Consider the following 15,443-nt stretch of genomic DNA (forward strand, 5'->3'; position numbering starts at 1 on the left):
GTTATTTATTCTTTCTCTGCAGACCGGTACCAAATGCGGACCGAGGGTCGGGGACCACTGCTCTAACCAACTGAGCTATCCAGCCAGGGCACCTGCCTTGAATTAACATTAGTCCAATAGGCATTCACTCAAGTTTTCCCATTTTATTACCTTTCCCCCACTCCATATCCTACTAATAATTGTCAGTGGCATAGGAAGGAGAGGGCACTTCAAATTTGTTTCAAAAGTTGCTCTTTGTCCTTCAGAATTATTTATTTTGCAGCTTAATTCATTCCATAGGCAAATGTATCATTCTCATTTCTCTCCACTTAAAAATTTAAAAATTATGCCCTAACCAGATAGCTCAGTTGGTTAGTGCATTGCCCTGAAGCACAGAGGTTGCTGGTTCGATCCCTGGTCAGGGCACATACTGGGACAGATCAATGTTTCTGAATTTCTCTCTCCCTTCCTCTCTCCTAAAATCAATAAATAAAATTAAAAAAAAAAAATTTTAATTATATCTGCTTTCAAGTTCATCTTAAATGTAAACAAGATACTAGTACTTTTAACACTCTCTGCTTTTGCCTTTAGCAAATATAATCAGGTATTTATATTCATAAACCACCTCAAAAGCCCTCATGGAAACATGTCCATGCTGAGTAGTGACAGGGACACGTCTAAGGTGATACAGCCCCTGTCTCCATGCTTGTTCACAAGATGAAAGTTTGTAAGTACAGAAGCTTTGCATTGGAAAAACAAAAGCAGATTAGCCTCTCAATGATGATTACCTTTCGTACTTAGGTAACTATATTTTAATTGTTATAGAAGGCTTTATGATTTGAAATGCTTTCTTTTGTTCCCCAAGTAAGTGCCTTCATTCCTTGGGCGATGAGTTCATGGTTTTAAGGAGGAAAAGGAAATGTTTTGAACGAGGGATACTGCCATTTTGAACTAGTGCAGTATCAAAGTGGGGCTGTAGTCCATAAATCAGAATGTGGATTATCAATGGAAAATTTGTTTTTCCGTTTGTTTTAACCAGGCGACTTTCGGATGGCGGTTGGAGAGGATAAGGCAAAAGTGTTGAATATTGTAAAGCCCAACGTAGCCCACTTTCGTGAGCTGTATGGCAACATACTACAGGAGAATCCACAAGTGGTGTATAAAATCCAGCAAGGCAGACTGGAGGTAACTGTGGAAAATAAGTTCTACTGTTTCTAAAACAAGATCTATTTTAAGGGGGAAAGTAAGAGTTAGAGCAGTGTAACTAATGTGATAACGTATTTTTAAAAGTAAGCTTTGTATATAAACATGTTCTTCTGTATATTGGGAATAATGCTAAAAAAAGTAACAAAAGAGACTGGTAATAAGAGGCCACCTTTGGAGAAGGGCACCAGAGGCTGGCATGTGGAACAAGGCTTGTCTTCACCAAATATATCTCTTTTGCCATTTGAAATTCTTACTCTATATATTACCAGTCAAAAACAAGTGAAAATCAACTCTCAGATTACCTTTTTTTCTGTCTCTAATCCCATTTGCCTCCCCAGAGGTAAGCTTTCTAACAGTTTGGCATTTATTCTTCCAGATTATTTTGCATGAATTTTTGTATATATAAATATTTGTACCTTTACACATGTATGAAGCATTTTGGTGTTTTTTTTGTTTGGTTTTGTTTTACATAAATGGACTCATACATATTATTCTGAAACTTGTTTTTATCTGCCATGTATTACATATGTATATTATATCTTAAAACTGTTTAATACATTAAACAACACTTTCAAGATATTTTAAAATTAATATTAAGTATTTGAAAATAAATACTAAAAACTTTTCCTTTGAGAAAAATAATTTGGACTTGAGATTTTTTTAACATTATAGAAACCTCAGTTTTAAAAAATTTTTAGCATAAAGAACACATTATTTTACCTTTTATGCTTTTCTTCCAAATAATAGGGCCACTAAAATTATATTGAATAATAAAATTGCCTGACCTGTGGTAGTGCAGTGGAAAAAGCGTCAACCTGGAACACAAGATCCCTGGTTCAAAACCCTGACCTTGTCGGGTCAAGACACATATGGAAGTTGATGCTTCCTGTTCCTCCCCCCCTTCTCTCTCTTTCTCTCTGTCTCTTTTTCTTTCTCTCCCCTCTAAAATGAATAAATTTTAAAAATTTAAAAAGCCTGACCAGACGGTGGCACAATGGATAGAGGTCAGCCTGAGACACAGAGGACCCAGGTTTGAAACCCCAAGATCGCGGAATTGGGCACAGGCTCACCAGCTTGAGCACAGGGTCACAGGCTTGAGCATGGGATCATAGACATGACCCCATGGTTGCTAGCTTGAGCTCAAAGGCCGCTGGCTTGAAGCCCAAGGTTGCTGGCTTGAGCAAGAGGTCACTGGCTCAGCCAGAGCCCCCTGGTCAAGGCATGTATGAGAAGGCGATCAATGAACAACTAAGATGGCGACAACCAAGAGTTAATAATTCTCATCTCTCTCCCTTCCTGTCTGTCTGTCCCTATCTTTCCCTCTCTCTTTCTCTCTCTCTCTCTCACTAAAATAATAATAAAGTTAATGGAATTTTTAGAACTGAAAGGGGACTTTTAAAAATAAGAATTTTAAACATAAGGAAAGAATAAAATATTAAAAAATGCCCAGGCCCTGGCCGGTTGGCTCAGCGGTAGAATGTTGGCCCGGCTGTGTGGAAGTCCTGGGTTTGATTCCCATCCAGGGCACACAGGAGAAGCGCCCATCTGCTTCTCCACCCTTACCCCTCTCCTTTCTCTCTCTCTCTTCCCCTCCCGCAGCCAAGGCTCCATTGGAGCAAAGTTGGCCTGGGCTCTGAGGATGGCTCCATGGCCTCCGACTCAGGTGCTAGAATGGCTCCGATTGCAGCGGAGCAACACCTGAGAGGGGCTGAGCATTGCCACCTAATGGGCATGCCAGGTGGATCCCAGTCAGGCATGTGGGAGTCTGTCTGTCTGCTTATCCCCCTACCCCGCTTCTCACTTCAGAAAAATACAAAAAAAAAAATTTCCCAGAATACCCACCATTCCACTGAGCAGAGTTTGCCATGTTTGCTTCAGACTGAGATTTTTTGTTTTTAATTTACACTCTTCTCAAAGTAATGCACACACATGGTTTAAAAACCAAATGGTACCTCAAGGTTTACAACAGAAAGTTAGAGTTCCGTACTATATACCTCTACATCTCAGTGCTGCTCCCTAGGCACCTGCTTTTATCTCATTAGCTGATTCTTCTGATGGTTAACTCCATATTTCTTTTTGTTTTGCTTTGATTTAAGTAATGTTTTTGGAAGATTTTATTTACTCATTTTAGGGAGAGTAGAGAGTGAGAAAGCGGGTGGAGAAGCAGGAAGTACCAATTCTTAGTTGCTTTCCGTATGTGCTTTGACCAGGCAAGTCCGGACTTTGGAACTTGCGACCTCAGCATTGTAGGTTGACACTTTACTCACTGTACCACCACAGGTCAGGCTAACTGCCTATTTCTAAATAATGATTTTACTGTCATTTTTTAAATTTTATAATTTTGTACTTTATTTTTGTCACTGTGAAAGATGAGAATATTTTACTGTTTACACACACATACTTTCCCAACTCTCTCCCACTTGCTCCACAGTTATTTCATGATTTCTGGTTGGTTACTATTTAATATTCACTTTATTACGACAACTTACTTTTTCTCCATTGCTGAGATATACTACTATGAAATTTCCTTTCCTGTACAACTTTGTTTTTCTTGGAGTTAATAATTGTCTAATTTTTTTTCACTTGCTGGGTTTTATTCATACCTGTCGCTAGTTTAGCCTCATACTTTCTTACAGTTCTGTAAAACTTCTCCTGTTATAGACAAGCTCAGCAGGAATTTTCTGTTTCTTGTTTTTCTTGGGGACATTTTCATGGAGCCCTGTATTCCCACTTCCTTTCTGAGACTTTACTGCACAATTTACTGTTCTCTTGCGACTTCTTTTCATTGTCACCTTAGAATTTTTTTGCCTCTCTACTGTGCTAGTTTTTAATTCTGTAGATCTTTTATCTACTTCTTTCATGGTTACACTTTAAGTTTGATGAAGTATACCTTCCTAACGTAGGTTGTGAGGAAAGTAAATTTTTTAAGGCAATGCACATCTGAAAATCCTGCCCTTGCAGTGATTGAAAGTTTGGACTAACTATCAAGTTTTAGGTTGGAAATAATTTTCCCTAAGAATTTTATTTATTTATTTTTTTAATTAAAATTTATTTAGAAAATTAATAGGGTGACTGATCAATAAGAGTACATAGATTTCAGGTGAACATTTCTATAGCATTTGAACTGTTGATTATGTTGTATACCCATCACCCAAGTCAAATCATTTTCCATCACCTTATATTTATCCCTCTTTACATCTTTCCCTTACCCCTCCTTTCCTCCACCCTCCCCATTCACTCAAGTCCCCTTTCTCTTCCCCCACATTCCCTTTCCCCTGGTAACCATTTCACTTTTATCTATGTCCATAAGTCTCAGTTTTATATCCCACCTAAGTGCGAAATCATACAGTTCTTAGCTTTTTTTGTTTGGCTTTTTTTGTATTTTTCTAAAGTGAGAAGCAGGGAGGCAGACAGACTCTTGCATGCGTCCTACTGGGATCCACCCACGTGCCCACCAGGGGGCGATGCTCTGCCCATCTGGGGCATTGCTCCGCTGCAACCAGAATCATCCTCAGCACCTGAGGCGGAAGCCATGGAGCCATCCTCAGTGCCTTGTCTAACTTTGCTCCAGTGGAGCCTTGGCTGCAGGAGGGGAAGAGAGAGACAGAGAGAAAGGAGAGGGGGAAGGGTGGAGAAGCAGATGGGTGCTTCTCCTGTGGGCACTGACCGGGAATTGAACCTGGGACTTCCACATGCCGAGCCGATGCTCTACCACTGAGCCAACCGGCCAGGGCACACAGGAGTTTTTAGCTTTTTCTGATTTACTTAGTTCACTCAATATGTTCTCAAGGTCCATCTATGTTGTTGTAATGTCATGATGTCGTCATTTCTTATGGCTGAGTAGTAGTTCATTGTATATATGTACCACATCTTCTTTATCCAGTCCTCTATTAAGGGACACTTCAGTTGTTTTCATGTCTTGGCCACTGTGAATAATGCTGTGATGAACATGGGGGTGCATGTGTCTTTACGTACCTATGTTTTCGATTTTTTCAGGTAGATACCAGTAGAGGGATTGCTGGGTCATATATGGTAATTCTATTCTTAATGTTTTGAGGAACCACCATATTTTCTTCCATAGTGGTTGTACTAATTTGCATTCCCACTAGCAGTGAATGAGTGTTTCTTTTTCTCCACAGCCTCTCCAACACTTATTATCTATCTTGTTGATAATAGCCAATCTAACAGGTATGAGGTGGTATCTCATTGTAGTTTTGATCTGCATTTCTTAAGTAGCTAGTGAAGATGAGCATCTTTTCATGTACCTGTTGGCCATTTGTATGTCCTCTTGGGAGAAGTGTCTGTTCAGGTCCTCTCCCCCATTTAAGTCCATGAGCTTAGTACCTATGTTTTCTTCTATGTAATTTATTGTTTTAAATCTTATATTTAGGTCTTTGATCCATTTTGGATTAATTTTTGTGCAGGGAGACAAACTTTAATCAAGTTTCACTCTTTTGCGTGTGGTTTTCCAATTTTCCCAACACCATTTATTAAAGAGGCTTTCTTTTCTCCATTGTGTGTTTTTGGCTCCTTTGTTAAAGATAATTTGTCCATATATGTGTGGCCTTATTTCTGGGCTCTCAATTCTGTTTCATTGGTATGTATGTCTGTTTTTATGCCAATACCATGGTGTTTTGATTATTGTGGCTCTATAGTATAATTTTAAGTGAGGTAGTGTGATACCTCCGGCTTCATTCTTTTTTCTCAGGATTGCTTTGGCTGTTTGGGGTTTTTTATGGTTCCATACAAACCTGGTAATTTTTTGTTCTATTTTTTTAAAGAATGACAGTGGGATTTTGATGGGAATTGCATTCAATTTGTATATTGCTTTGGGTAATATGGCCATTTTAACTATGTTCATTCTTCCAATCCATGAACATGGAATATTTTTTTTGTTTCATTGTGTCTTTTTCAATTTCTTTCAATAATGTTTTGTAGTTTTTAGTATATAGCTCCTTTGCATCCTTTGTTACATTTATTTTTAGGTACTTTATTGTTTTTTGTTGTTGTAATTGTAAAAGAAATTTTTTTTAGTTCATTTTCTGAAGTTTCATTGTTGGTATATAGGAAAGCAGTAGACTTTTGTATATTGATTTTGTATCCTTTGACTTTATTATATTGGTTTATTGTTTCTAATAGTTTTTTGGTGGAGTCTATGGGGTTTTCTATGTGCAGAACCATGTCATCTGCAAAAAGTGATACCTGGCCCTGGCCGGTTGGCTCAGCGGTAGAGCGTCGGCCTGGCGTGCGGGGAACCCGGGTTCGATTCCCCGCCAGGGCACATAGGAGAAGCGCCCATTTGCTTCTCCACCCCCGCCCCCTCCTTCCTCTCTGTCTCTCTCTTCCCCTCCCGCAGCCAAGGCTCCACTGGAGCAAAGATGGCCCGGGCCCTGGGGATGGCTCCTTGGCCTCTGCCCCAGGCGCTAGAGTGGCTCTGGTCGCAGCAGAGCAACGCCCCGGAGAGGCAGAGCATCGCCCCCTGGTGGGCAGAGCGTCGCCCCTGGTGGGCGTGCCAGGTGGATCCTGGTCGGGCGCATGCGGGAGTCTATCTGACTGTCTCTCCCCATTTCCAGCTTAAGAAAAAAAAAATACAAAAAAAAAAAACAAAAAGTGATACCTTTACTTCTTCTTTCCTGATATGAATGCTTTTTATTTCTTTCTTTTGCCTGATTGCTCTGGCTACAACTTCCAGAACTATGTTGAATAGGGTGGAGACAGTGGGCAGCCTTGTTTTGTCCCTCATTTTAGAAAAAAAGCCTTCATTTTTTCACCATTTAAATTGATAATAGCTGTGATTTGTCATATATGGCCTTTATAATGTTGAGGTACTTTCCTTCTATTCCAATTTCATTGAGTGTTTTAAACATAAAGGATATTGTATCTTATTGAATGCCTTTTCTGCATCTATTGATAGGATCATATGGTTTTTATTCTTTGTTTTGTTGAGGTGGTATATTATGTTAGTCAATTTTCATACATTGAACCATCCTTGTGCTCCTGGAATAAATCCCACTTGATACAGCAATGTATTATTTTTTTAATGTGTTGTTGTATTAGGTTTGCTAGTATTTTGCATCTGTATTCATTAGAGATATTGGTCAGTAGTTTTCTTTTTTGTGTGTTGTCCTTGCCAGGTTTTGGTGTGAGGGTTATGTTGGCCTCATAAAATGTGTTAGGGAGTGTTGCTTCTTCTGTTTATTGGAAGGCTTTGAGAAGGACAGGTACCAAATCTTTTCTGAATGTTTAGAATTCACTAGTGTAGCCATCTGGTCCTGGACTTTTGTTTTGGGGAGGTTTTAGATAGTTGTTCCTATTTCCTCCCTGCTTATAGATCTATTTAGGTTTTCCACTTCTTCGTGGCTCAGTCTGGAAAGATTGTATAGTTCTAGAAATTTATCCATTTTCTCTAGGTTGTTGAATTTGGTGGCATGTAATTTTTCATAATATTCTATGATCTTTTGTATATTTATAATGTCTGTGGTAATTTCTCCTCTTTCATTTTGGATTTTATTTATATGAGTCCTTCCTCTTTTTTCCTTAGTGAGTCTAGCCAGTGGTTTGTCAATTTTATTGATCTTTTCAAAGAACCGGCTCTTTGATATATTAATTTTTTCTATAGTGTTTTTGTTCTCTATTTCATTTAGTTCTCTAATTTTTACTATTTCCTTTCTTCTGACTTTGGGTTGCCTTTATTCTTTTTCTAGTTCCTTTAAGGTGTGATGTTAGGTTGTTTACTTGGGATCTCTGTTGTTTCTCTTTTTTTTTTTCAGAGACAGAGAGAGAGTCAGAGAGAGGGATAGATAGGGACAGACAGACAGGAACGGAGAGAGATGAGAAGCATCAATCATTAGTTTTTCATTGTGACACCTTAGTTGTTCATTGATTACTTTCTCATATGTGCCTTGATTGTGGGGCTACAGCAGACCGAGTAACCCCTTGCTCAAGCCAGTGACCTTGGGTCCAAGCTGGTGAGCTTTTGCTCAAACCAGATGAGCCCGCACTCAAGCTGGCAACCTTGGGGTCTCGAACCTGGGTCTTCTACATCCTAATCTGACGCTCTATCCACTGCACCACTGCCTGATCAGGCTGTTGTTTCTTGATATAAGCCTGTATTGATATAAACTTCCTTCTTATTACTGCTTTTGCTGCATCCCAGAAATTTTGATATGTCGTGTTGTCATTTTCATTTGTCGGTATATCTCTTTTGATCTCTGCTTTTATTTCTTTTTTGACCCAGTCATTTTTTTAGAAGCATGTTGTTTAATTTCCACATTTTTTGTGGATTTCTTTTCTTCCTTTTTATAGTTGAATTCTAATTTCAAAGCCTATGAACTTGGTATAATTTCAATCTTCCTGAATTTGTTGATGTTAGTTTTGTGGCCCAATATACGATGTCGCGACCTGCACCACGAGTCTATTCCAGGGTCTCAAGCAGGAATGGTACAAAATTGAATGAAAAATAGACAAAGGCTTAAAGACATATATAAGATGGATTTCAGGAGGATGCCACAGCTCCTTGCCAGCAGTAACTCCTGCCCTGGCCAAGCTGCAAAAGCATGGCTGCCCCCAGAAAACATCCTTCTTTATTTACTGGATGAGGTGGACCATTAGCAAATCAATCACATTTCCAAGACAACACAAGAAACCACCAGGTACAGAAAAACCCCCACCATCTTAACTTTACACAAAGAAGTAACTAGCTTCCAGTCCTTCCGGGGAACATGGGCAGACAGGACAAGTGCTGAAGCACAGCCCTTTGCAACTTAATCAGGCAGGTGAGGTGGGGGGTTGGGTGGACTGTCAGCTTACAGTCAGCTCCCAGCACCTCTGTCCCCCAGACTCCAAATTGCAAAATACCCTGTTTATTTTTAGGTCCCTAACAATATGGTCTATCCTTGAGAATGTTCCATGAACACTAGAGAAGAGTGTATAATCTGACATTTTGGGATGAAATGTCCATTTAGTCCAGAGGGTCATTTAAGGCCTATATTTCTTTATTGATTTTCTGTTTGGATGATCTATCTAAAGCCATCAATGGTGTGTTGAAATCTCCAAGTATGATCTTGTTTTTGTCTGCTTCTCTGTTTAGATCAGTTAGTAGATGTCTTACAATTTGGGTGATGCCTGGTTTAGTGCATATATATTAGAAGTGTTATGTGTTCTTGATACAGTGTCCCCTTTATGAAATGGCCATCTTTGTCTCTAGTCACCTTTGTTGTCTTGAAGTCAGCATTGTCAGATATGGGTATGGCTACATCTGCTTTTCTTTGTATATTATTTGCTTAGAGAATCATTTTCCAGCTTTTCACTTTGAATCTACCAATTTTTTGCTCCATAAGATGCACCTGACCATAGGATGCAACTAGTGTTTTAAGGAGGAAAATAAGAAAAAAATATTCTAAACCAAATGGTGTGTTAAAATATTTAATAAAATATACCACAATAATATTTCAACAATGTAAACTCAACAACAGTATTAACAACCATTAGCACTGTTATTAACAAATGAGGAGAGACTTTAATATTCAAATACTCTTCTAGTTGTCCGGGAACCCCAGGAACTAATCATCGCTAGTGTCAGAATTTAAGAAGCTCAGTTGCTCACAATTACTGGTATCACTTTCTTCGCTATTTTCATATATGATACCATCTTCAGTGCCATCTAAGGCATTGCTAATGCCACATTTTTGAATTACCATTACCACGGTTTTATTCTTCACTGACTGCCATGATGTTTTCACCCATTCACAAACCTGAGTGATAGTGGGTCTCTTCATTCGTCCAGTTGGTGTCAGATCATGATTACCATCAGTCATCCATTTGTTCCACTCTTCTCGCATAAAGACTTTAAACGGTTTGCTAATGAAACATTGAGAGGTTGCACCTGGCTGGTAAGACCCCCAAGAATTACAGCTAGGTGAGTCTTTACTTCTTTAAAGATTTTTTTTTTTGTGGTTTCACTAATATGTGCTCTAAACTGGTCAAGCACTAACTAATAGGGCAGCAAGTGACATCAGCACTTCACACAGAGCCCAGCAGCTGCAGCGCAGTCTTCTACCACTGCAGCGCGCCTCTCACGTCTGCCTTCGATGATGCCAGAGGAATGCGCCCACACAACGTTGCTTGCCTTCCCTCCTGCGCTGCATGCAACTGTGGAAACCGGAACCAGGAGATCACTCAGCAGATGCCGGGGTTCGGCATGCTGCCGTGGTGGATATGATTACACTCCTACTGGCGCTCATTTTACATATGTTTACCAGCACAGTGCCCCGCAGCAGCTAAAAAAAATGAACATTTACTTCATAAGACACATGGGCATTTTCCCCTCCACCTTTGGGGGGAAAAAAGTGTGTCTTATGGAGCAAAAAATACAGTACTTCTGTCCTTGCAGTTTAGATGTGTCTCTTGAAGGCAGCATATGGTTGGGTTTTGCTTTTTGATCTAATCTGCTACTCTGTGCCTCTTTATTGGTGAGTTCAGTCCATTTATTTACATTTAGGGTAATTATTGATACTTGAGGATTTCCTATAGCCATTTTATGTGTTTTTTTTTTCTGATAGTTCTATGTCTTATTTGGTTCTTCTCTTTTTGTTTCTGTCAATTGTTTTTGTTTGGTGGTATTCCAATACTTCTTTCCCCTGTTACTTCTTTTTTAAGCTGTGTGTTTCAGTAGTGGCTATTTTGTGGGTGGTTACCATTAGGGTAAGAAAAAAATGTTCATATGTATAAGAGTCCTTTGTCATATGAGTGCTTCTGCACTTCATCCTCCTTTGCTACTGCAGATCTTTATCCTTCCCCTTTTATGTTATTTTTGTCACAGGTTATCCTTGTTTTTATTGCAACTTTGTTGGAACTTTTACTTGTACTTTTGATTTGTTTTGTTCCTTGTATCTGGTTGAATAACCCTCTTGAGTATTTCCTAATGTGGGGTTTTCTAGTGATAAATTCCCTCAGATTCTGTGTGTCTGTAAAAGTTTTTATTTCTCCTTCACATTTGATGGACATAGTATTCTTGGCTGGCAATTTCTTTCTTTTAGTACTTTGAATGTTTAGGCCCACTCTCTTCTGACTTGTAGAGATTCTGCTGAGAAATCTGATAACCTAAAGAGCTCTCCTTTATATGTATGTTTCTCTTTTCCCTAGCTACCTTGAGAATTCCTTGTTTGTCATTGATTTTTGACAATCTTATTACAGTGTGCCTTGGAGTAGGTCTGTTTGGGTTGAGGTAACTCGGCATTGTGTTTGCTTCTTGGGTTCGAGGCTCTAACTCTTTCCATAGGTTTGGGAAGTTCTCATCAATTATTTGTTTGAATAGGCTCTCCATTTCCTTTCCCTCTCTTCTTCTTCTGATATACCTATTATTCTTCTTTTTTCCTGTGGCAGAAACAGAGAGAGTCAGAGAGAAGGACAGACAGACAAGAAAGGAGACAGACAAAAAACATCAATTCTGCCTGACCAGGCGGTGGCGCAGTGGATAGAGTGTCGGACTGGGATGCGGAGGACCCAGGATTGAGACCCTGAGGTTGCCAGCTTGAGCGCATGGGCTCATCTGGCTTGAGCAAAGCTCACCAGCTTGGATCCAAAGTCGCTGGCGCGAGCACGGGGTCACTCAGTCTGCTGAAAGCCCATGGTCAAGGCACATATGAGAAGGCAATCAATGAACTAAGGTGTCGCAATGAAAAATTTATCCTTGATGCTTCTCATATCCCTCTGTTCCTGTATGTCTGTCCCTATCTATCCCTCTCTCTGACTCTCTGTCTCTTGAAAAAAAATTTTTTTTTTAAAAAGAAAGAAAAACATCAGTTCTTCGTTGTGGTTCCTTAGTTGTTCATTGATTACCTTCTCATATGTGCCTTGATGGGGGGGGATACAGCAGACAGAGTGACCCTGTGCTCGAGCATGCAACCTTGAGCTCAAGCTAGTGAGCCTTGCTCAAACCAGATGAGCCCACGCTCAAGCTGGCAACCTCAGGGTCTCGAACCTGGGTTCTTCACATCCCAGTCCTATATTCTATCCACTATGCCACTGCCTGGCCAGGCCCTATTATTCTTATATTGCTCTTTCTGATGGAGTCAGACAATTCTTGTAGAACTCTCTCAGTTTTTTTAGTGTATGAATCTCTCTCTTCTTCTCTCTGTAGAATCTCTAGTTGGCTCTCTTCAATGTCACTTATTCTTTCTTCTATCTGGCTTGTTCTTTTAGCTAAACTTGCTACCTCAGTCTTCAATTCACGTATTAAGTTCTTCATCTCTGTTTTTTTTAATGGGGTGACATTGATAAATCAGGGTACATATGTTCAGAGAAAACATCTCTAGGTTATTTTGACATTTGATTATGCTGCATTCCCATCACCCAAAGTCCAGTTGTCTTCCTTCACCTTCTAAATGGTTTTCTTTATGTCCCTCCCCTCCCCCAACCCCTTCCCTCTCCTCCCCCCCACCCTGTAACCCCCACACTCCTGTCCATGTCTCTGAGTCTCATTTTTATGTCCCACCTATGTATGGAATCATATAGTTCTTAGTTTTTTCTGATTTACTTATTTCGCTCAGTATAATGTTATCAAGGTCCATCCATGTTGTTGTAAATGATCTGATGTCATCATTTCTTATGGCTGAATAATATGCCATAGTATATATGTACCAAAGCTTTTTAATCCACTCATCCACTCACGGACACTTGGGCTGTTTCCAGATCTTCGCTATTGTGAACAACAAACATGGGGGTACATTTCTTCTTTTCAAACAGTGTTATGGTGATCTTGGGGTATATTCCTAAAAGCGGTATAGCTGAGTCAAAAGGCAGTTCGATTTTTAATTTTTTAAGGAATCTCCATATGGTTTTCCACATTGGCTGCACCAGTCTGCATTCCCACAAGCAGTGCAGGAGGGTTCCCTTTTCTCCACATCCTCGCCAGCATTTATCCTGTGTTGTTTTGTTGATGAGCGCCATTCTGACTGGTGTGAGGTGATATCTCATTGAGGTTTTAATTTGCATTTCTCTAATGATTAGTGATGTTGAGCATTTTTTCATATGCCTATTGGCCATTTGTATGTCCTCTTTGGAGAAGTGTCTATTCATTTCTTTCGCCCATTTTTTGATTGGATTGTTTGTCTTCCTGGTATTGAGTTTTACAAGTTCTTTGTAAATTTTGGTTATTAACCCCTTATCAGACATATTGTCAAATATATTCTCCCATTGTGTAGTTTGTCTTTTTATTCTGTTCTTATTGTCTTTAGCTGTGCAGAAGCTTTTTAGTTTGATATAGTCCCATTTGTTTGTTTATCCTGTCTTTTATTTCACTTGCCCATGGAGATAAATCGGCAAATATTGCTGTGAGAGATGTCGGAGAACTTACTGCCTATGATTTCTTCTAAGATGCTTATTGTTTTACGGCTTACATTTAAATCTTCTATCCATTTTGAGTTTATTTTTGTGAATGGTGTAAGTTGGTGGTCTAGTTTCATTGTTTTGCAGGTAGCTGTCCAGTTTTCCCAACACCACTTGTTGAAGAGGTGGTCTTTACTCCAATGTATGCTCTTACCTCCTTTGTCAAATATCAGTTGTCCATAAAAGTGTGGGTTTATTTCTGGGTTCTCAGTTCTGTTCCTTTGATCTATATGCCTGTTCTTATGCCAGTACCAGGCTGTTTTGAGTACAATGGCCTTGTAATATAACTTGATATCCAGAAGTGTGATACCTCTTACTTTATTCTTCCTTTTCAAGATTGCTGAGGCTATTCTGTTCTCTTTTGGTTCCATATGCATTTTTGGAATATGTGTTCTATATCTTTGAAGTAAGTCATTGGTATTTTAATCGGTATTGCATTGAATTTATAAATTGCTTTGGGTAATATAGACATTTTAATAATGTTTATTCTTCCTAACCATGAGAATAGTATAAGCTTCCACTTGTTTGTATCTTCCCTGATTTCTTTTATCAATGTTTTATAATTTTCCGAGTACAAATCTTTAATCTCCCTGGTTAAATTTATTCCTAGGAACTTTATTTTTTTGGTTACAGTGGTGAAGGGGATTGCTTTCTTAATTTCTCTTTCTGACAGTTCATTGTTAGTGTATAAAAATGCCTCTGATTTCTCAATATTAATTTTATATCCTGCCACCTTGCTGAATGCATTTATTACGTCCAGTAGTTTTTTGACTGATACTTTAGCGTTTTCTATATACAATATCATATCTGCAAATAATGATAGTTTTACTTCTTATTTGGATACCTTTTATTTCTTGTCTCATTGCTGTGGATAGGACTTCCAGAACTATGTTGAATAAGGGCGGTGAAAGGGGGCACCCCTGCCTTGTTCCTTATCTTAAGGGGATTGCTTTTAATTTTTGCCCATTGAGTATGATATTAGCTGTGGGTTTGTCATAGATGGCCTTTATCATGTTGAGGTATGTTCCCTGTATTCCCACTTTGCTGAGAATTTTGATCATGAATGGGTGCTGGATTTTATCAAATGCTTTTTCTGCATCTATTGAAATTATCATGTGGTTTTTCTCCTTCCTTTTGTTTATGTGATGAATCACATTGTTTGATTTGTGAATATATTACCAGCCTTGCCTCCCAAGAATAAATCCCACTTGATCATGGTGTATGATTTTTTTCATATATTGCTGGATCCGGTTTGCTAATATTTTGTTGAGGATTTTAGCATCTAAATTCATCAGGGATATTGGCCTATAATTTTCTTTCTTTGTGTTATCTTTGCCTGGTTTTGGAATCAGAATTATACTCGCCTCATAAAAGGAGCTTGGAAGTCTTTCTTCCTCTTGAATTTTTTTAAATAGCTTGAGAAGTATAGGAGTTAGTTTTTCTTTTAATATTTGGTAGAATTCACTTGTGAAGCCATCAGGCCCAGGACTTTTCTTTTTGGGGAGTTTTTCTCATTTGTTGTAATTGGTCTGCTCAGGTTTTCTGATTCTTCCAGATTAATTTTTGGAAGATTCCATGTTTCTAGGAATTTGTCCATTTCATCTAGGTTGTCTAGTTTTTTGGCAAACAGTTCTTCATAGTCTTTTCTTACAATATTTTGTATTTCTGTTGTGTCAGTTGTTATTTCTCATTTCTAATTTTATTTATTTGAGTCCTCTTTCTTTTTTCTTGGTGAGTCTGGTTAAAGGTTCATCCATCTTGTTTACCTTTTCGAAGAACCAGCTCCTGGTTTCATTGATCCTCTGTATTGTTTCTTTAGCCTCTATGTCATTTATTTCTGCTCTGATCTTTATTATTTCCTTTCTTCTACT

General features: G+C 38.9%; 1 protein-coding gene across 5 annotated transcripts in view; it reads left to right on the forward strand.

Annotated features, from left to right (window-relative positions):
- TAMM41 (TAM41 mitochondrial translocator assembly and maintenance homolog) overlaps positions 1-15,443 on the forward strand; it is a 77,800-nt gene that overhangs the window by 31,920 nt on the left and 30,437 nt on the right. For all 5 annotated transcript variants that reach the window (XM_066244735.1, XM_066244739.1, XM_066244737.1 and 2 more), the window contains exon 5: positions 1,019-1,164. In XM_066244735.1, coding sequence (XP_066100832.1) covers positions 1,019-1,164 — 146 coding nt within the window. The remainder of the gene's footprint in view (positions 1-1,018; positions 1,165-15,443) is intronic.

Source organism: Saccopteryx bilineata, chromosome 10 (genome assembly GCF_036850765.1).
Source record: "Saccopteryx bilineata isolate mSacBil1 chromosome 10, mSacBil1_pri_phased_curated, whole genome shotgun sequence".
Classification (NCBI taxonomy): Eukaryota; Metazoa; Chordata; class Mammalia; order Chiroptera; family Emballonuridae; genus Saccopteryx; species Saccopteryx bilineata.